Genomic DNA, 22,944 nt, shown 5'->3' with positions numbered 1-22,944 from the left:
GAACGCAACGCTGATTGGCTGACGCGGTGTCAGTGCGGCGTAAACAAAGCAGCGAGGAGCAGTTTGAACTTCACTGATAGAGCGACGCAGAGCGCTCGGAGGAGGGGCTCGCGCGAAGTTCCTGACAGCTCGCGCACTCCGGTTTAAAGAGCAGCATCTTAGTTGCTGCAAAGACGACCCTAATGAACTTACACCGCGTGTGAACAACTCCTAAAACAAGGACAGGCGTCTTGTAGGTGCACACCCACACACAGGATTTGTTTTGGACGTTTGGACGGTATTTTTGAGAGTCTCTGGTGTTCCTCGCGCGCAGGCGGAGCGGCGCGTGCTCATCATCGGCTCAGCAGAGCTGTCATGCTACCTAAAGTCGACTCAGAATCTCTGGGATTCGCTCGATCGCATGGGGAACAGGGGCATATGCCTAGAAACATGCAAGGTAAGCGGCAAACGTGTCAGAGTAACGCTTTCATTCATGCACGCAATAACCTAATAAACCTCTCATTGTCAGATATTTTACACTCAGTGACCTTTTATGAACATCGCATGCCACAAATATAACTTACTCTCGTTGTCACAGAAATTTGAAGAATGAGAAAATCATTTGCTACAAAATGACCTAAACAGAAGTTTAAGATTGCAAACAAAATATTTGCGTTTTGACTCGCGCTTAAACATGCACTGTGTGGCCGCGTAAAGATAAATAAGGAAACAATGTGCAATAGCGGAGCGTGAATTATTTTGAGCTGAGTGAACTCTTATAAACTCAACATGATCTGCATCACCTGCCAATGAATTTGGTCTTAGTATATACAACAGAAGGGGGAAACGAAACCACAATAATGACTATGACAGAGCGCAGCTTTACGCCAAACAATAAATCTGCTGGTCCAAAATAGTTAGCCTGGTATAAGCTGCACTTTTTTAAATAAAGGTTCCAGTCAGGACAAAATTGTTTTAGAAAACTATCTATGTACTGGATAAAATCTGAAGAACCAACTCAAAATATAACTTTTTTTTAATACCCAAAGAACCATAGAGCAACTCCGGCAAATGGTTAGGCTACTGATAAGAATATTTGTGTGTGTGTGTGTGTTGTAAATTTGATTTATTTACTTATTTATTTTTTAAAGAACGTACATTTACAGTCGTAGAAATACAATTTTATCTCCACGCATTGCGAGCATTTAAATGACTGTATAATCGAGGAATATATTTAAACTGAAGGGAGATTCCAATTCATGCACGAGAGAAATTCCAGGTGAGAGAACTTCAGCTCGTGGAATGTTGTATAGTTTGGTACGAGCTTTTTTAAAAATCAAGAATGCCTTTTTAAATTAAAATATTTCAATTTATGTATATTCTAGCACACGTCAGAAAACAATTACAAGCCGTTATAAATAACGATTATTTGTTTCAAATCAAGGAATGGCATTCTTTAGTCAGTTTTAAAATGTAAATAAAAGAGAGAATTATCGACGAACTGAAAAAGCTTCAGATGTAATGCTCTTGGAATTATTCTACCATGATACAAAAAAATGTGAGCATTTTTAAAAAACACTTGTTGCGTAAAAAAAAAAAAAGCATTTTGCACAAATAATAACTTATGGCAACATTAGAATAATGAGTAGGCTAATAATAAACGAAAATCGAACATGTTCTATTTTACAGCTTAAACTTTTGCTTCACAAAATATTTGTCTGTTTCTTCCAACACAAATCCAATTCGAATGTCCTTTTTCTTCTCGCGCTGTTCCAAAATACCTCGTTTTAAGTAAAAGTTGATGGTTCTATTTAGAGCTCTCAAACTGCATCACTTCATCAATGTTAATGCTAATTAAAAGACGGAGATGAAATAAAAATACATATCATTTACAGACAACAGAATAGTCTCAAACATGCCACGGTGATTTATTTTGCTGGCACACAATACTATAGTATGTATATGTTGTTTTGCTTTTATTCGCCTCGTGGCTAAATGTTCCACTCCAGCGCGAGACAGCAGCCTCTCTCACGCTCCCACACCAATTAACTAGCCATCATGAATATTAACAAGATCGAAACTGAAGTCTCCACACCCGACTCGAAGCTTCGGCTATTTCGTAGAGACACAGAACTGCATATACTTCCAGAAAATTCACTCTTAAGGCTAGAATTTTGTAAAGCTCACAATTGGTGATTCCTCGACTTTTGTTATAGACTTGTTTGCAAAACTGGTATCGAAGAGATGGCTTACATAAACTATGTTTGCACGCTTAAAAATAAAGATCGTTGAATTGTTAAGCAAAGAATCGTTCAGGAGCCTTTTCGTTTGGTTTTGAGCTTCTGGTTGTTCAGAGGCTCAAACAATTCTTGGTGTTTTATGTTCCTTAGTTGAGTGTCACATTAAAAATATTCTCCTATAACATCAGACCAAACCATTTTTTGCCATAATTACAAAAACATCTAAAACTCTGTTATGTAAACTGTTACTCATATTTTGATTGTGATTTTCAGCCCCCCAGTTTAAAATGATGGACTACTCCTACGACGAAGACTTGGACGAAATGTGTCCAGTGTGCGGAGACAAGGTGTCCGGATATCACTACGGGTTACTGACCTGTGAGAGCTGTAAGGTGCGTAATAGCAGCTGTTTTTAACCTCTCAACTGATGGGTCGTGACCTAGAAATGGGTCTCAGGTCTGTCCTGATGATTAGGCGAAAAAGCAACTATGCAATTAACTATTCTCCTATCCTTATAACTATTATGGACTGTTAGAATAGTTTTCCACACCTTTAGTTGTCGACCTCAAAGGTCCACTCAAGTGGTATTTTGGAGAAAATTCATCCATCAATTGGCAAATGTATAGGTTACGTGATGTCATCCTTGAAAAACACATAAGATAAAAATCTGATTTATATATATATATATATATATATATATATATATATATATATATATATATATTGTAAGGTGTTGGATAAACACTTGACATCCAAAACCGTTTAAGAACATCTAATCTAATATGCTCCATTTAAAAAAAAATAAAAAATTGAATTGAATCAAATTCATGTGCACTTGTTATTTATTTATTTATTGTGGAGTTGTTTGTGACCGGCTGTGTGTTTAGTAAATGAAGAAATGACTGTTTTTGTCAATGTCCAATTGAAATCTGGTGTTGTGTTTATTTCCGGAAACCTTCAGAGGTTTTGGAGTTCAGTCACACATGATAGTTTGTAAACCAAATGGACAGTTTAAAAAATCCAGTGTCTTTGTCTCTCTCTCACACACACATACTGACTCATTGTTTTTCTTCCCCCAAAGGGTGTATATGGTGGAGGATTTTCTTCTTTAATTGTTAACAGCTCTCTGTAGCACAACATGAGAAAATGATTTGCCGTTTAAAACCGCCGTTTTGAGTTTTGACGATATTTAAATATCGATTTTATACTTTAAATGTCATTTAAAATTCTGTTTTAGAATTTGAATGTGCTATAGGCAACCAGTATTTGCTGTCTCTTATATATTTCATTTCAATTTTGACTAGTTTTAATGATATAGTCTATGTTCAAGGCTAAGCACTTTATGAACTCCATGTTATGGTTGTGTGTGTGTGTGTGTTATTTGAGTTCTGGCCAGTATTGATCCTTTTAGTTTTAAATGGGCCGGTCTCCCTACGGTGTTGATCAAGAATAAGTTAATACCGTTCCTCGTTTGATTCTCTCCTGCCCTGAAAATGAATTCAGAACAGTTGCAGGTGGAATCTTGTAATCCTATGCCTGTAAATTATGGATATAATTTATTGGATTTTTTTAGTTGCTTTTTTGCCTCTGCCGTATGAATAATAGGATCAGAGAAGTTCAACGGGAATTTATTTGGAAGAAATTTTGATATATGTACGCCCAAACCAAATTTGTTAAAAGTAAATTCCAACTTTCATTCCAAATGACTCCAAATCCAACTTTGATGGCTTGCAGAGCCTCTGGTCATAATTACTTTTAGAGGAGCTCACAGAGACACGTAAAACATGTATTAGTATGTCACAATGCTAAAAGCAGATCTTTATATTAGCGAGGATCTCAAGTGTGTCACCTTAAGTGATCGCGTCGGTATTTTGTCCACTCTCTAGTCAGCTTCTCACATTTCTCAATCTGTTTCTTTCCAGCCTGCGTTTCTGTTTGTTCATGTCAAGTGTGCGTGTGGGTGCACATGTCAGTTTTTGTGTGGGTGTGTTTGTGTTTATCCAAGTGAGAGTCAACTGCTGAGGGAGCGTTTCTCTGCCCATGGCTCTACTTTTATATGTGTCTACTTATGTGGCAGTGTGTGTAACACCTCTTTTTTTTCTGTGTGAATGGATACAAGTGTTTTTTTGTACGTGTGTGTGGGTTGTCTGTGGCTGAATAGCACATTAACAAACATTGGAGGTCAAAAGTTTGACATCTTCATTCACCTCACTCTGCAGGGCTTCTTCAAGCGCACCGTGCAGAACAACAAGCGCTACACATGTATAGAGAACCAGAGCTGTCAAATAGACAAGACCCAGCGGAAACGCTGCCCCTACTGTCGTTTCCAGAAGTGCCTCACTGTCGGCATGAAACTGGAGGGTAAGAAGTCTTTTTAGTTCATCTGTGCATTTCTTCCTGTAACTGAACACAGCTTTACTCACCTGAATATCGTTACAAACCCATAGGACTTTAATTCCTCTGTGGAACACAAAAGGAGATGTTTTGAAGAATGTTCAAGCTGCTTTTTTTCCGTGCAATAAAAGTGAGCCACATCTGTCAAAAAAAAGTAGTAAATGTGCAGAAACATTGAAATATAAGTCATTATTTACTTTTTAGAGCTTGACCGCTTTTATCCCTACTGTATGGAAATGCACAGCGTGAACATTCTTCAAAAAATCTCTTTTTAGGTTCCACAGAAAAGAAGTGAAACAACACAAAAACAACATTTTTAAGTGAACTTTCCCTTCAAATACCATCTAAGAATTCTACATGCTTACTACACGATTTTCCTTGCCTCTTAGTCTGTAGATCCACGACTGTTAATTGTTTAACTGCTGGAGGGCAGAATTTCTAGCGGTGTTGTTTTATAGCTAGCTGGCTTTGATTTGCTGCCGCATGCTACCAACAGGATACGAGGCCCTCCAGCGCACTGTCAGACCCGTCCAAAGAGATGAGCGCTTGCTAATACTCCCCACAGGCTTGTTCTGATAGTTCGTACTCCCAAGGAAAGATGGAAAATGTTAACCAAAATGGTGTTTTGAATTCAAACCGCAGCAGTAAGTTTCATGCATATAGCTTGAAAACAGAATTCCTGCTAGACATTTTAATAATTAGTATGAAACATAAGTTCGTAATTTTGTTTTAAAACTTATCACAAGAGAATTTGATGTTGTTTAATAGATTTGTAATAAAAAATAAATAAATAAATACATACATAATGTTCACACAATGGTCCTAAGCCCCATGAATTTTAAGGATGGACCTGCAATCCATCACTTATGACATTATTTTGGCATTACATCGATGGCAAGTTTATTTTACAATAATAAAATAGCTTACTTATTAGTCAGGGCTCCAAGGTCCCATGAATTTTAGCGATGAACCTGCAATCCATTACTTATGACATAATTATTTCATAACATTGATGGTAGTTTTGATTTAAAAAAAACATATTATTAATAATAATAGTAATATAGATTATCTATTAGTCAAAAGTTTCAGGCCCCATGAATTTGAATGATGTACATGCAACCCATCAATTATAATATCATTTTGTCATAAAGTTAAGAATAATTGAAAGAATTTGAAGTTGTTTTTAATATTTTTTTAATAAAACAAACAACAATATAAAAAATTATAATAGTGAAGGTCTTGCGTTAGTGATGGATTGCAGATTTAATTTTATCATAAAATTCATGATTTTAAAATTTAGGATTTTAACTTTTTTTTCTTTTTTTTTATATGTTTATAGTAGTAGTAGTAGTAGTAATATATACTTTACCTATTTGTTGGGGGTCCCAGGCCCTGTGAATTGTAATGATGGACCTATCGGAAATAAATGCTTCAGTTTAGATCTTTTTTTGTTTTTTTTATCAGAAGCTTTCAGCAAACAGATTTGAGTGCAACACTCACCATAATTGAACAAGTAGCAAAACAAAACATCCATATCAGTGTGACACAGACAAGTGGCCTTCCATGTCTCCATGGAAGCTCTATTATCAATACAGATAAGGAAAGCCTGCTGTTTTAAAGTTCTGGAAAAAGCACAGGAGAGCATGTTGTGTCTTTCCGAGGAAGCCTGTAATTATCTTCTTTTATAAAGTATATTAGTGGCTCAGTTACAGATTATGAAAAAGAATCCAATCTTTTTTTACCTCTATATAATCAGTACGGAGTTGAGGACGTGAAAAGGAAGCTACATAGACCTAGCATTTATTCATTCCATTCGAGTCCAATGTTGTGCACAGCGAAGCGTAAAATAGTTTAGATTTCATCAAACGTCTGTTATCCATATTAAGGACCTTGATGAATCTGACGATCTGGCACAGCTCTTCCGTGGATATTCAAAACATGCTCCACGCTTTGCATTGCGTACTTTGTCATTTTTGGGGGCTGAAAAGCGTTTGCCATCTCCCGGCCACTGGTTGTGGCGGCAGAAAGCTGTCCCATTACTTATGCATAGGTATCATAGCTATTCATGTGTGCGCATGGAACGGCGCGCCTTCAGAGTAGAGCTCCGGCGGACATGACAAACTGTGTGTCAGGAGCCGACCAGGGGAGGCATTCATATGCCTGTGATAGGACAGGGATTCTCACCCAAGCAACGCTTAATATTCCTGTATATTAAACACACATAAATCAGACAATAAGCAGCGCTCAGATCTGCCCAGACGGGCCCTGTCTACACAAACGCAGAACACGCACAAACAAACAACATCTATGGACGGCCAATTCAAGTAAATTAGATCAGGCAACTGCTTTTATTACTGATGCAATTGCTTTCCGCAAACCATTTGAGTAACTCACAAATTGGTTTTATAAGTCATGTACACACACAGACACAGGCTACAAGCACATACAGAATAGATACACAGTTTACATGGGGAAAAAAGGGCTGTGTTCGGAATAGAATACTAGCCTACTAGACACTGAATGCTAGATAATAAATACGATATACTAGCTACTGTTTTAAAAGATTTGAGTAAGCAAAACAGTATGCATTATTCCACAATAAAGATTTCCAAAATCATGTTTAATAATGTAAATAAAAGATTGTTTTGCATTTTTATAATTCTTTAGGCAAACCCAATCAAATTACGAATAAAAAAAATATTTAAAAAATTGCTACTGATATTATTTCAAGCTCATTCGTCACACTAGGAATCGAAAGTCAAGTTGAGAGCATTGCATTGTGGGATATACAGTATGCTATTCTGAGTAGTGTGCTTTTTTGCAAATGTAGTAATTAATTTTATGTATACAGAAAATGTAAACTGTGCAAGTATGCATACTATATAGTGCAAAAATAGTAGAAGTAATATGGTAGCATGCTATTTGAAACATAGCCAGAAATCCACTGAAGGTAATTCTATGTATACAGAAAGTTGGCATAGCATGCATACTACAGTATATACTACAGTAATAAGTGTAGGATTGGTAGCATACCATTTTAAACAAAGCCAGAAATGCGCAAAATGTCATTCTATGCATACAGGAAATTTGCATACTGTGCATGGTATAAGCATACATACTTTATACTGCAACAATAGTAGTAGTATGCTATTTCAAATGGCCTTAAGTGCATATAAGGTTATGCATAGAACAAATGTGCATACTGTGTATTGCATACTGTACATAGTATGCATACTATATTCTTATACTATTAGGATATGTTTGGTAGTGTGATATTCTGAATACACCCAGAAATACACATACAACGCAAATGTAGTGGGTGATTCTATGCATACAGACAAATTGCATACTATGCATAAGTATACATACTGTATACTACAAATAGTGTGTACTAAAACAATACTAGTACTATTATTAACACAGCCAGAAATGCACACACAAAACCCCTCATCTTATGCCGAAAAAATCTGTATGACATGCATGTAAATAACCCTGTTTAATTAGACGCTGTGAGAAAAAAAAATCTTATCAGAAGACAAAAAGGAAGAGGGGGATGGTGTCAGACAGAGTGTGTAAGCGTGCACGGATGGGGGCATGCATTCATGATCTGAGTTGCAGGTCTAATTGTGATTTCCCATAAGGGCCGACTATTAGTTTCCAGCTCATTAATTACCCTGTTGCTCAGGAATCATTAATAGTTAAACTTACCACAGTTTTTCTGATTGGATACATTTTTAACAACCACATTAAGGGCCAAAAACTCACACACACACACACACACAAATCTCCCACTAACTTGCTCAGGAATCATTTTTGACTGTTATGAGAGCTGTCAGCGGGATCACAGTGGCAACACTTTGCCTCCTCTCGACCGGATCAATCAGATCACACATGTAGTGACAACCACACACACACAAACACTCACCGCTGTGACAAGGACCATTAAAATCACTCCCAAGGCAGATTTGGACCGAGGGTTTTCTTTTAATTGTTTTATATTTTTAAGATCTACCGTTCGTAAGATATTAGGGCGTAACGAGCGGTGGTCAAGTCGCCAACGCGTTTACAAACGCATTAACATGGGACCCAGCACACGAAAGTGGATTCTACGGCCCTGTGACGGGGATCAGAGTCGCTTCCGGGCAATGGCACTCTCTTCATTTATTTGCCATAATGATGATCTCGTCCGCTTGACTTAGTCTCGCTTCAGTTTAATATTGAATCATTAGCATCGTTTCTCTCTAAATTGTGTCCTCTGGCGCGATTATGCTGAGTTTGCTCTAGGTCTGCCTTTGAAAAAACAGGTCACATGGGCAGCAACACAAACTAACACCACTGAATGTAAAATTATCACATGAAATTTACACTGATTGCTTGTAGCAAATAAATAACCAGCCTATAAAAGTGTGTGGCCAGTCTTCTCTGCTGTGGTGTAGATCAATTGAAACTGTGTACCAAACTTCAAAAACTGACTTTATTTCACTATTTAAAGGTGAAGTGTGTGATGTTTTTGATATTAAAATACTTTTGTTTTTGTATACTTAACGAAGTAACTATAAGCAATTTGCCAGTTACTCCTTTGAAATGTATAAACATTCTGGTGCTTTCAAAAATATGTTTGAGAATCCTGATCAGACCAACATAGCAACGGCTCAGCCAATTGCGCGAGTTGTGGGTGGGGCTATCTCTTTGTTAGACCAATGAAAATCTATTTAAATTCTACTTCTTTAAATTTAAATTCCAATTCTACATCCTGTTTACTACCTGAATTCAAACTCCACTGACATACAGGAATATAATGTGTTTTTAAATGCTATTCTCAATTCAGTTCTGAATAACATACAACCTGTAGGGAAAAAGTCCTTACTTCTACATTTCCGTTTGGTGACACTAGTGGCACAGACATTACACACTTTATCTATTATTTTAACATTTTATCTAAAAAAAAATAAAAGTAAATTCTGTGATTTCCTCATGAACTGATACCTGACTCATTTTGTATTTTGCCTTTTATAAGCTGTGAGGGCCGATCGAATGAGAGGAGGTCGCAACAAGTTCGGCCCCATGTACAAACGAGACCGGGCGCTCAAGCAACAGAAAAAAGCCTTGATCCGGGCCAACGGACTTAAGCTGGAGGCCATGACGCAAGTCATGCAAACCGTCCCAGCGGACCTCACCATTACCTCTGCCATTCAGAACATCCATTCAGCCTCCAAGGGGCTTCCACTGAGCCACCACCATCATCACCACCACCATCACCACCACCATAGCTCCTCTAGCGCAGGCCTGCCACCTGCAGACTTTGACCGTAGTCCCTTCGTCACATCACCGGTCAGCATGGCCATACCGCCGCATGCTGGAGGACTGCAGGGCTACCAGGCATACGGTCACTTCCAGAGCCGCACCATCAAGTCAGAGTATCCCGACCCCTACACAAGCTCGCCGGAGTCCCTCATGGGCTACCCGTACGTAGAAGCCTACGTGGGCGGATCACCACCCACCTTCCCTCACCTGGTGGTGGAGCTGCTCAAGTGCGAGCCGGACGAGCCCCAGGTGCAAGCAAAGATCCTAGCGTACCTCCAGCAGGAGCAGGCCGGCCGAGGCAAGCATGAGAAACTCAACACTTTTGGCCTCATGTGCAAGATGGCCGACCAGACACTGTTCTCCATTGTAGAATGGGCCAGGAGCAGCATCTTCTTCCGGGAACTGAAGGTACGTGATGCTTTCGTTGGTTTGGTGTTGGGTGGTCAAAAACGTCAAGTGATCTAAAAGCATTTTACATTGAGCTGGGAATCAGCATGGATGTCTGTTGGCCTACAATTCAGTATAATTCTCAGAAAATACCGAATGAAGGTTTTTACAGATAGTACTGAAAATATACTGACCCTCAGCCCATCCATGATGTAGATGAGTTTGTTTGTTCATCAGAACAGACTTGAAGAAATACATCACTTGCTCACCTATGGATGCTCTGCAGTGAATGGTACAATCAGCTGATAAAAACATCCCAGTAATCCACACGACTCCAGTACATCAGTTAACATCTTGTGAAGCAAAAAGCTGCATAGGAAGCAGAGAATCCATTGGTGGGCAAGTGAAGTAATGCTAAATTTGTCCAAATCTGATCTGATGAAGAAACAAACATATCTCCGATCTTGGATGGCCTGAGGGTGAGTACATTTCTAGTGCTTTAACAACGGGTGGATCCTGATTGGCTGCCAATGTAAAAAAGTGATTAAAACAATATAGTTCTTCTGTTGTGGACTTCGCTATTCTCATAGTATTAGAACAATTATTAAAACTATAGTTTAAATTGGTGTGAATGGGGTTTTACTAATCAAGTACACTTAGAATGACAGAATAACGTGACATTTTGATGAATCTCACCTATAATGTTTCCCAGCATACTCAACGCTACAGTACACTAGTCAAACTATTAATATGAATGAGACAAATGTTGCCATTTGACTGGACAGTTAATTAGTTCAGTTTTCCATAAATAATGACAGAGTCTCAAGGCTATATGTGATGACTTTTTTTTCGGGACGGCCTGAAAAATACATTATGTATTTGTGTGAGTATTTCAAATGATGTATTGACACACAGTGATCTATAATTGACGGTTTACTACACAGAAGAGGCCAGTCAGGTGTCGTTCATTTTTTATTTTCGCTTGTTTTAACTTTTTTTTTTCACAATACACATCTGTCTGACAGAAATATTGATGGGATTGAGAAGACTGTGAGAGTTTTAGTAACTCGTGCATGTCTGCCTCTGTGAAAGATTTTAGTTGCATGCTGTATTTTACCCGCCCGTGACATGTTTTGATATGCTACTAGGAAATCTGACAGCACCCAATTCAAATCATTCATTTTGTGCTGTTAGAGCTACAGGCACGTTATTGTTTTCCTCTCATCCCGTTCAGTAGCTCTTGAGATGTAATACAATTCATGTATACTGAGGATTGACCTACAGTATATATCTGGAAATGTATCTCATAGTATATATCTCTATTTTGATATCTGGATATGCAAATGTTTTTTTATACATATTTTAATTATATTTCAGTTTTCATGTCATTGTTATAAAGCTGTATGTTACGCTTTTCCCTGTGCTCTTACTTATAGAGCTTTATTATCTGTTCTCGTGCTCTTTAGCTCAAGCATTGTATTCCCACTTTCGCATGGATTAGCATTTGTGTTTGGCTAATTGCTGTCTGTATCATTTACCTTTAATTGTGTTTGCACTTCACCTTTCGCCATGGTGGAGTAGCTTCCCTTGATGTTATGACTACTTTCTCGCCCCAGCTAATTGTTTTACACAATAGTTGTTAAAAGAGACAAGGGCGTAGCTGTCGAATTTGACATTAGCAGTCGTAGCGTGGCGGTGAAGTTGTAATTAGCTCAGCTCTCATGTGCCCTCGCTAAATCGCACATTGAAGCGCTAACGGAAAAACCACAAACAAAAAAGGTAGCACTAGAAAGTCTGAACCCACTCCTGACTCTAATTAGTGAACACTCGTACAGCTATTGTTACCCATGGAGCTTTGTGATGCTGATGGAGGTTTATCCCACGTAACATTGCGGTTTTAACAAGCTTCATCCATTTGAGAGCTCAAGACAAGAGCTATATATTCAAGTTTAATGGCACAGAAATGCAGTAAATGCTGCCGATGTTGCCGTGAAATGTCTCTCCTCACATTTATTCATATTTCCTAGAATTTAGTGAGTCGTAAATTTCTCGAAAGGTGCTATTGGCTAACATGCTAATAATTGAAATCAACAGTTTCATTAGCAGTGCTACGCTAGCAGATTAGTATGTTTATACAGCTGCACCTGTGTAAACAACCACTGCTAGCATATGCTAGCGTTCACACCTGCTTGTAGAGAGCTCATAGATGTATGCAACCCAAAACCACCTTAGACATCAATAAATGCTTTAACTACTAGATTAATGTGAAAAAAGTAATTTGCGAATATTCCGCGAGCGAGCTAATGACAAAGTGGTGGGTAGCATATAATAAACACAGGAAATACAAGTGAATATAAGGCTTGTCTGGGAGGGTGGTGAGTCGTCTATAAATATATCTACATTTACAGCACTATTATTAGCCTCGTAAGAACAAAAGAATTTCTCTCGTAATAGAGCCGGGTGTGAAACGTCTGCCAAGTGTTTAAAGATTTAGTTTCCATAAGTTAGACTTCGGTTACAACTCTCATAAATATTTGGTCATGATGGGATCTCTGAAGAAAGCTCACTATTGTGTTCAGACACATGAAAAAAAAATGAGAGGAACATTCCGATGGCCATTTCTCACACTTGGGCGACATTGAAGCTGTAAAATTTGGGAAAAGAAGAAAAAATTAGCTTAGCTACCAATCGACCCCAGACATGACATATTTTTCAGCAAAAAACTGTTTTAAGAGACTTTTAACCCTATTAACCCTTTAACCCATTTAACCATTTAAATTAAAACAGTTTATTGGACCTTTAGGCAAAATATTTAAAACATCTAAAAAGTGTTTTTTGATCATATTTAATACATGAGGTTTTTATGGCTCATATAGAATGATATAGAAGTTATGAAGAAAATAGATGAAATTTTGGTAGCTTATGTAGATTTTTATAACAGTATAGCAGACTACTTATAAATATACTATATATTATCTACCAGTAATGTATCTTAGTAAGATGATTTTTAAATGCTTTGTTTCATGATCAAAGTTCTGTAGTTTTTATGTAAGGATAAAACATATAATGCAATACAATGATGATATACTATGATCAGTAAAGATTTCACAGAAAAATACACATGAACCATGACCTGAAGGGGGGAAAAAACTATCGATCTAGCAATCAATAGGATTTTTTTTTAGGAGTTTTGATCATTTAGAGACCATAGAAATTAGCTTTTTTTTTTTTTTGCAAACAGTAGGCTTCATAAGGTTGAAAAAAAATGGCTTGCAAAATATTCAAAATTTCTGTTGTAGTCCCCCAGATTGTTGGCTAATAAAAACTGTCATACAGAAGCTCATTTAATTGTGTTGATAATTTAGAGAGCTTATAAATTTATTATGGTTATGTATCAAATATGATACCGCAGACTTTATAGGGTTAATAAACAAAAAGGCTTTGTAAAATTGCATCAAAATTGCTATTGTAGCCTCCCAGTTAACTGACTAATAAAAACAATGTTGAATAGAAGCTAAGAAGTTGATCATTTAGAAACCTTAGAAATTTGTGTACTAATTATGAGACAGTATGCATTATAGGGTTAATGAATACAATCACCTGTAAAACTAAATCAAAATCGTTATTTTATCCTCACAGATAGCTTGCTAATGAAAACAATGCTGTACAGAAGCTAGCTCGTTATTCATTGCTTGTTGTACAAATGCTAAAATGTTTAAAGGCTTTATAGGGTTAATGAATGAAATTGCAATTTTATCCTCCCAGATAGCTGATCAATAAAAACACAGTTGAATAGAAAGCTAAAATAACTATGGATTAACTATGTTGATCATTTAGAAACCTTAGAAATGTGTTGTACCAAATATGATACAGTAGGCTTTATAGGGTTAATGAATCAAATCACCTGTAAAACTAAATCAAAATCTATATTTTATCCTCGCAGATAGCTTGCTAATATAAACAATGTTGAATAGAAGCTAAATTCATTATGAATTAACTATGCTCATAATTTAGAAACCTTAGAAATTTGTTGTACCAAATATGAGACAGTAGGCTTTATAGGATTAATGAATGAAATCGCCTGTAAAACTAAATCAAAATCACAATTTTATTCTCCCAAATTGCTTGCTAATGAATACAGTGCTGTACAGAAGCTAGCTAGTTATTCATTGCTTGTTGTACAAATGATAAAATGCTTGCCGTATGCATCATAGCGTGTTTGTGTGTGTGCTTTTGAAGGTGCGTGCCAGCAGCATCTCCGTCATCTGGGTGGTTTGTCATGCTAAGGGTGGGAGTCATGTTTAGCGGGTGGGGGGGAAACAGATGCAGGCTTCCCAGTGTTTGCATTGACAATATGAGCTGGTATGAGGCCCGTGTGCGTGCTTGTCCTCCCCTGGCTCTGTCGTTAGCTGCCCGGCCCATAATGTGGAGAGTGATTCACATCCATAGAGAGATCACCCTTTCATTGTGGACGGTGGGCTATTGTTTAACGGATAGGATGCATGCACTTGGCTTTTCCTCAGCACACAATGGCATTAAAAAGCACAGATTCACCACAGGCTTTATCGTTCTAGTGAGGATTCCTGCAGCTTTTCTGTCCCCGTCACAATGTACTTGGGTAAACTTAATCACCGCTGATATCGTGCCACAGATGTACTGTCTTAAATTTAGTCCTCCGAGCTGATAAAAGTCAACTGTGCAAAACTTACAATACCCTGACATGTGGCGCCAATATTTATTTTTATTCTTTCACGGCTGCACAGGGACTGTTAGCCACTTTTTCTCTTTCTCTCTCTCTCTCTCTCTCTCTCTCTCTCTCTCGACAGTGAATTGAATGACAATACCAGGCCTGCCATTAAGTAAAGCAGCACTGTATTAGGGCCTTGTTCTCCAACCTGCACCCAGCCGTGAGACTCGTGCTTATTGAAAAAGCAGCTGTGAGGAGAGAGAGGACAGGAGATAGGGGATGGTCTGTGGCTGCCCGTCACTCCCTGTGGCACTTTCAGTGTTGCAGTGTCTAGATGGTCACTATTCATTCACGCTATGTGTGATGCCACTTGGAATTTTGCATTTTTTTTTTTTTGTATATTTAATTATGGAATGTATAATAATTATATATAAATGTATATAATTATATAAAATTTACAAAATTGTGTATTGTGTAATATAATATATTTATAATTTTATAAATAAAATTATATATATATATATATAAAATTATTTTTCCAGGTATTTCATGCTTTCAGAAAATTCCCATACTGTGTGTAGTACATACTATATTCTGCCAAAATACTAGGATATTCGTAGGAGACTTTATTATTATTATTATTATTATTATTATTATGCAGTGGCATCGAAAAGTGTTTGGACAATTAAATCACACTTGAAAAAAAACTATGAATTTTATTCCTATTCATTACATGAAAAAATATATATAACCAAAAATATCAAAACAAGTGGCAGCTGCAAGCAAATAATAATAATAATAATAATAATAAACTATTTTTTTCAGTTTTCATGCAGGTTTCTTTATGTGAATATTTTTGCATGGAAAGTGTTTGCACTCTTTTTCTTTAAAATAAATACATCTTCGTTTGATTTTTTGTTAAATAATCCAATGACATTTCTACATTTTTAAGTGTGACCTACACTGCCATTTAAAAGTTTGGGGTTAGTTAGATTTATTTTTATTAAACAAAGATGCATTGAAATATTCAAAAGAGAATTTATAATATTACAAAAAATCTACTTCAAATAAATGCTGTTGTTTTGAACTTTCTATTCATCAGAGAATCCTAAAAAACATCATCATCATCAGTTTCCACAAAAATAAGCAGCAAAACTGTTTTCAGCATTGATAATAATCAGAAGAAATGCTTCTTTTGCGAATCAAGTCAGCATATTAGAAAGATTTCTGAAGGATCATGTGACACTGAAGACTAGAGTAATGATGCTGAAAATTCAGCACTGCATTAAAGGAATAAATTATATTTAAAAACATATTCAAGTATAAATCACTGTTTTGAAATTTTAATAATGTTTCACAAAATTATTGTTCTTACAGTATTTTAGATTAAATAAATGCAGCCTTCTTTCAAAAACAGATAACCAAATACCATTTGAGGCCACTACATATGAATGCTGTATTCATTTCAGATTGACTTTAAGAGGAATGTTTTCACCTTCCATTAATATTTTTATGCTCCGCAATACTTTTTCTCATCCTTTTCCCTTTTTGTTAATCCACCAGTCCAATTTGAGAGGTTCAGGTCAGAGACTGTAATTTCCGTGGCCGTCGCATCTGCAGAAATTAATAAGGCGTTGCGGTCAGGATCTGTGAACTTGCGCACGATTTATATCACCCCCCACCCCAGCTTCATCTCCACATATACAACCCAGACGGGCCACAGCGTCTCATGCCCTCCCCGTGACTCGCAGACGGCCTGAGGTCAAGCCAGCGCGCCTCCTGACAAACAGCCTCGCGAGCGAGTGAGCCGAGATTTGTAACCGTGTCCCTGGTCCGCCGAATTTGAATTATTCCAGCCCGAGCCTGGCGTCGCTTTACATCGGCGTGTGGCATGGGGGGTTATTGTCATGAGGGGAAAGGGGGGCCGAACGAGCCCCAGAAGCGGCACCAAGGGCAGGGGTGCGTGGTGAAGGACGGGGGGGGGAACAGGTGGGAGGTTAATGGCCCCTGGACCGGATCCACCAGCCGCTCAGACTTGATATATGGGCTTTGGGCCTGGTGCAGGCGTAGGCTTTCAAAGATATATTATTTCATTTGAGACACAGCATTCCCTGCATTTGTCCACTGATAGATGATATCCACTGGCTGGATTGGAGATAGTGTGTGAGTTTTCGTAAGGTCTGCTCCTGTACATATTTTCTCTCTGGCTAGTCTCCCGTCGCTCTTTTTATTATGCTATTTTAGTGGTAACAATGTCTGTTTGATCAGATGGGCAGCAGGAGAACGTCCACAAAGGCCTCTTTTCATTCATAAATAATGCACAATTGGACAAAAACTCCGTCTTGTCATGAATTCTGGAAGAATGCGGTATTCTGGCACTTCATAAATATTGCAGTGCTGAAGTTCAGGTTTGTGCCCCCTGAAGATGCCAGGAAAATTTATAATAACGTTCAAGGTGGATCATGCAGGGTAGGTGGATTTGAAGAGATGCATGTAAACATTTATTAATTTGTACATGTTTAATCATTACAAAGGTCATAATTACAAGCTCATTATTTGAGTCTGTCAATCAATAGTCGCACATTCGTTTGATTTACCTCAGCAGCAGATTCTGGACAAAAACCGTCTGCTTAGACAGGAAGAGACAGTCTGACATTTGAAGTGGCCAGTCATTGATGAAGCCCATTTCTACCTCAGAGTTAAAGAATATAAAGGTGAATGTGACTTCAAATTTTATTTGAAACATTTTCTATTTATTACTTTGAAGCAAAAACAGACCTTAAAGTAACAAAAATAGCACCCAAAAGGCCTGATTATTTATTTAGTTAATTAATTATTTATTTATTAGAATTTATTAGTTCATTTATTTATTATGATGTAATTTATTTATTAAATTTTGTATTATTTATCTTTACTGAATACAAATATTAATTTCTTTCAAAAAGAGATTTTTTTTTTAAGAAATGCATATTTTTATTCAGTAAGGATAAATTATAAATGAAAAGATGCCTTTATTATTTAATACTTTTAAGCAAAAATAGACCTAAAAGTATCAAAATTATTTTTATTACTTATTTATTATTTACACAGTTAATTAATTTACTGTTCATTATAATTTATTACTTTATTATGATGTAGTTAATTTATTTAATGTATTATTTATTTTTTTTAAAAGAGAGAGAGAGAGATACTGTTTCACTCAAATATGCATTTTTGTAAAGAAATTCATATTTTTATTATTTAGTAAGGATAATGTATGAATGAAAAGATGCATGTATTATTTATTACTTTAAACAAGAAACCTAAAGTAAAGAAAATAGCATACAAAAGTTCTGGATATTTCTTATAAATTTCAGAAAAAGAGCAATAAATGCTGTTCTGTTCAAAGATAAGCTATTGTTTAAAAGTTTTTTTTTTGTAAGAAATTTTGTAAGAGCACTTTTTTTCAGTAAGGATGAATTAAATTAATTAAAAGTGACAACAGTGACATTAATAATGTAACAAAAAATCTAATTCAAATAAATCCTGTTCTTTTGAACTTTCTATTTAAAATATTGAATGAAAGTTAAAAAATAAAAAAATATTAGGCAGCATTAGTGTTTTCAACACTGATAAATACTTGAAGAAATGATAATATGATAATAATATGATACAATGATAATATGAAGAAATTTCTTGAGCATCAAATCAGCATATTAGAATGATTTCTGAAGGATCATGTGACACTGAAGACTGGAGTAATGATGCTGAAAATTCAAGAATTAATTAAATAAATCAGTTATTTTAAATGCCAATAATATTTCACAATATTACGTTTTTAGTGTATTTTAAATCGAATATGACACTTATTTCAAAATCAATAAATCTGTTTATGAAGGGTAGTGTATCTCCTTTGCTGACTTAAAAATCATTTAAAACAAAAAATTTATGTTGTGCCAAGATTTTTTGCCATATTTTGCAAATCTTTCCTATAGTTCTTCTTCAAAAGTGCTCATTGTAGCAGTCTGGTACCTTGTAAAATTGTAAAATAAATCAGCCAATCAGATCGCAGCTCTTAAAACACGGCATCTACAGCTCTCTTTCATGGGGCATTGCATACAGAGCTTCTTATATGGCAGCTTCACTCTTTCTTTCTCCCTGAAAAATGCGCCCTGCTCCCTCAAGGCCTTACCGGGCGAAGGAAGGAAGTGCGTACACTTGTTAAAAGGAGAGATTTAGGGTCCGAACTCCCCTCAGGGCCTGTGGGAGACTCCTGGGAGGCGTTTTGAGCGGACGGAGAAGAGTCTGTTCATCCACTTGTTGCTTTGATGAGGGATAAAAGCCTGTCATGAACATCTAGGTCCTGCCCAGGAGCTGATGGACTCGTACCGCTGCTTCCATTCCTCGCAAATAGGGAAAAAAGAGAGAGAAATACAGAAATATGTTTACTTTTCTTTATCTTCGGCATTTGTAAGTACTTTGCACTCCGGAAAGGGACAAATGTTTGATATTATCTTGTGGCGATTAAGGTAAAAGCCTTTTTTATTGGCCGCACTGGATGCTTGTTAAAACCAGGATGTAGAGTGAAGCCCCAAAACACCCCAATCAGACCGAGCCGGCGGCAGACAAACTGCTCCGAAGAGGCTGATTTAAGCTAACAAATCAACTCAATCAACATTTTCACCCCTTATGTACTAGTCGAAAAGTAAAAACGGCTGCACATTTGCCCTCATAACAGTAAATAGTTGCTTTATACCAAAATAGCGTCTCGTACAAGAGCCTTAATATCAGCCTTGCATTTAAACGCCACAATATCAGCATTCATGAGATGTCGTTTTAAAACAAAATGCTTTGATTTAGTAGATGGAATTGCTGTAAATCACCATTAAAAAAAACAAAAAGAAAAACACTTTTCTTTTACAAAATAGATATGTAATTATATGTTATTTAAATATGTGAAATAGTTGTAATAATGTATTAATATTGTGATATAAATGATAATATTGTTTATTTTAATATTTGATACTGTAATTAATTGTATATTCACACAAAAATATACACTCACATGTTTAAAATATAAAAGTGTTTGTAACTATCTATCTATCTATCTATCTATCTATCTATATATATATATATATATATATATATATATATTAGGGGTGGTACACAGATGTCACGGTTCGGTACGTACCTTAGTTCGGGGGGTCACGGTTCGATACGATTTCTGTACAACAGAAAAAAAACAACAAATCTACAATGCTCGGTTTCTTTTCATTTATTTTAAACAGAGAGTAGTATAATAGTAATACTATATATTACATTACATTATATATATAATATATGCAGTATATATACATACCATACAAGGAATAAATTCTTGAAATATATTTGATTTAGTTAACAGATAAATAAGAGGAAAAAACAGTGCGACACGTAACAGCCTATATATGCTGAGTTTCAGTTCATTTTTGTAACAGGCTTAATTTGTTCACAGAAAGGAAACTCACATGGTTTTCATTGTGAGTGTACACAAATAAAAGCAGACTTCTATAGTGATGCATTATTAAGATGATAAGTGTTTAAAGTTCATTCTGCTGGTACTGTATTAGGAAACAGTTGAAGTGATCGTGTCACACGCACACACACACACACGCACACACACACACACACACACACACACACACACACACACATCAGTTCCAGCATTGCTAAAGTTGGTACTTTATGGAATCACAGCCGTGCGATATACAGCCATATCGCACTTCTACTCATGTGATATTGCTCATATACAATTAGTAAGTATAAGTATGTTACTTAATCCAAATGCATGCAAGATTTTAAGCGATTGATACGTAAATGCATGCAATATTTTATATTTCAAACAAAGGGTGCTATCTTCTAAGTTGTGTATCAGATCCAGATGAAAATACCTGTAAATAAAAGCTGAAATGATAATGATGTCAAACCCATGTTTACAGTCTACAGCAAAAATAAAGGAATTGGCCTTACTGTTCCAATACTTTTGGAGGGCACTGTATATATTTTAGGGCTGTCAGTTGATTTACATTTTTAATTTAATTAATTACATGATGTGTTGATTACATGGTGTTGATTAATTAATCACAAAATAATTTGACTGAAAATACCCACAAAAGATTATTTAAAGCTATGTTTGTGTTAAATGAGAAATCATCAAGTAGACATTACAAATTGTAGCTTTATAAAGAAATATTTTATTTGATTCAACATAAAATTTGTTACACGTAAACATTTAGGCTACAACGGCATAACATAAACTATGAAACATAAAAGAAGGTCATTTTAGAAACGTCTCAGTATTTTTGTTCATACAATGAAAGTCATTGATAGCTATCCAAAACAGCTTTGTTACCAACAGTCTTCAAAATACCTTCTTTTATGTTCCACAAAAGAAAGGTTTGAAACAACATGAGGGTGAGTAAATGATGACACAATTAATTTTTTTTTGATGAACTCCCCTTTTTTGGTGAAATCCCTTTAAAGTTTTTTTATTATTAATATTATTATTTTTTTATGAAATGATACTCTAAATAAGAAACTAAATCTGCCAGCAGGCAACAGTAAATGCCTTTATGATTCGTTCAAATGGCTGATTCATTCAGGAATGATGTAAACAGCTCTCTCTATGAATGGCTTTTTGAATCATTGATTCACACGATTCGTTCAAAACGTGGATTCATTCAGAAACGAAACACCGCTGTGTTGCTCGGAGACGTGCAGCAATTCTGCTGTGGCTTTATAGGTAATATATGTCCTCTGCAAAATTGAGCAAAAGCACATAATATTGTGTTTAAAATATAACACAATATCAACTTCTTATTTACTGAACTGTTGTATAAAATCACATTTAAATGTTTGATATGCGGGAAAAAATCAGCACTCGTGTAATACTGCTTGAGTGATAACACTTATCATGTGAAATAAATAGGAGACAAAAACTCATACAGGGGCATTTTTTGCCCCAATATCTTGAATTATAGGGCATAACTACATTTATGGCATTGTTGCCCTGCATCATATTTGTCATCAGTCAACTGTATGAAATATAAAATGACGTTCAGGTCTGGGGCCAGGTCTGTGCATTAACTGTGTTAAAATATTTTAATCGCGTTATTTTTTTTATAACTAATTAATAAATATATAGATATACAATTTTATATGTATACTTTTATATTATAAATTATTTTCTGGTACACAGTATATATATCTGGTAAACAGATATATATACAGTATATATATATCAGCACCCTTGGATCATATTTACCAAGGGTGCCGATATTTTTGGCCATGACTGCAAATTAGGGGTGTAACGATACACGTATTCGTATTGAACCGTTTGGTACAAGGCCTTCGGTTCGGTGTGCATTACAAACCGAACGATTGATTGTATCAATGAATTGATCAATCAAAATCAATGAAAAAAAGCTTTTATTTCAAGCACCGACTTTCAAAAGCGTCCTGTTTAACACGAAATACGTTTCTTCTCAATTTATTTTCACTATGTAGGGGCCACAAGAGAAATATTAAGGGTAGCCTATAAATGAAAGCAGTTAGCTAGCTATATACCGTTATCTGCATATGTTGAAGTAGATTCGTCTCTCGTCATCTCTGAGAGAATATGCAGCGTCAGATGCCGAAAGCTCCATCATTACTCCGTCATTCCATTTTACTTTCTGTATAGTGAATTGACTGAGAAGATGTTCAGCGGCGTAACTCTTGCTCAAAGCTTGCACGTTGCTTGTATGAATTTTAATGCATTGATAGAATATTTTAGTACATATTAAATGTTTGAACATTATACTGGCATAAAAGTGTTTGCTTTTTTATGTTGAGGTTGTTGTTTTTTTAGGTACATGTAATTTTGGCACATTCGACTAAAGTCCATAATGTCAAGCACCCCAAATGTCACTCAGGCTTTAGCCTTTTCCCCTCTAT

The 22,944-nt window shown here is 36.1% G+C and overlaps 1 protein-coding gene across 2 annotated transcripts in view; it reads left to right on the top strand.

Annotated features, from left to right (window-relative positions):
* The window catches only part of LOC306867671 (nuclear receptor subfamily 5 group A member 2-like), a 58,623-nt gene that overhangs the window by 1,495 nt on the left and 34,184 nt on the right, over positions 1-22,944 (top strand). Inside the window, exons 1-4 of one of the 2 annotated variants that reach the window (XM_079413472.1) lie at positions 104-436; positions 2,493-2,611; positions 4,439-4,580; positions 9,631-10,325. In XM_079413472.1, coding sequence (XP_079269598.1) covers positions 355-436; positions 2,493-2,611; positions 4,439-4,580; positions 9,631-10,325 — 1,038 coding nt within the window. In that variant the 5' untranslated portion in view covers positions 104-354. Of the gene's footprint in view, positions 1-103; positions 437-2,492; positions 2,612-4,438; positions 4,581-9,630; positions 10,326-22,944 lie in introns of those variants that run through there. The other variant, XM_079413473.1, reaches the window with a different exon arrangement.

The sequence above is a fragment of the Barbus barbus genome (genome assembly GCF_936440315.1).
Source record: "Barbus barbus genome assembly, chromosome: 49".
NCBI lineage: Eukaryota > Metazoa > Chordata > Actinopteri > Cypriniformes > Cyprinidae > Barbus > Barbus barbus.
The sequence above is the reverse complement of the archived record's forward strand: the minus strand, read 5'-3'. Positions and strand labels throughout refer to the sequence as shown.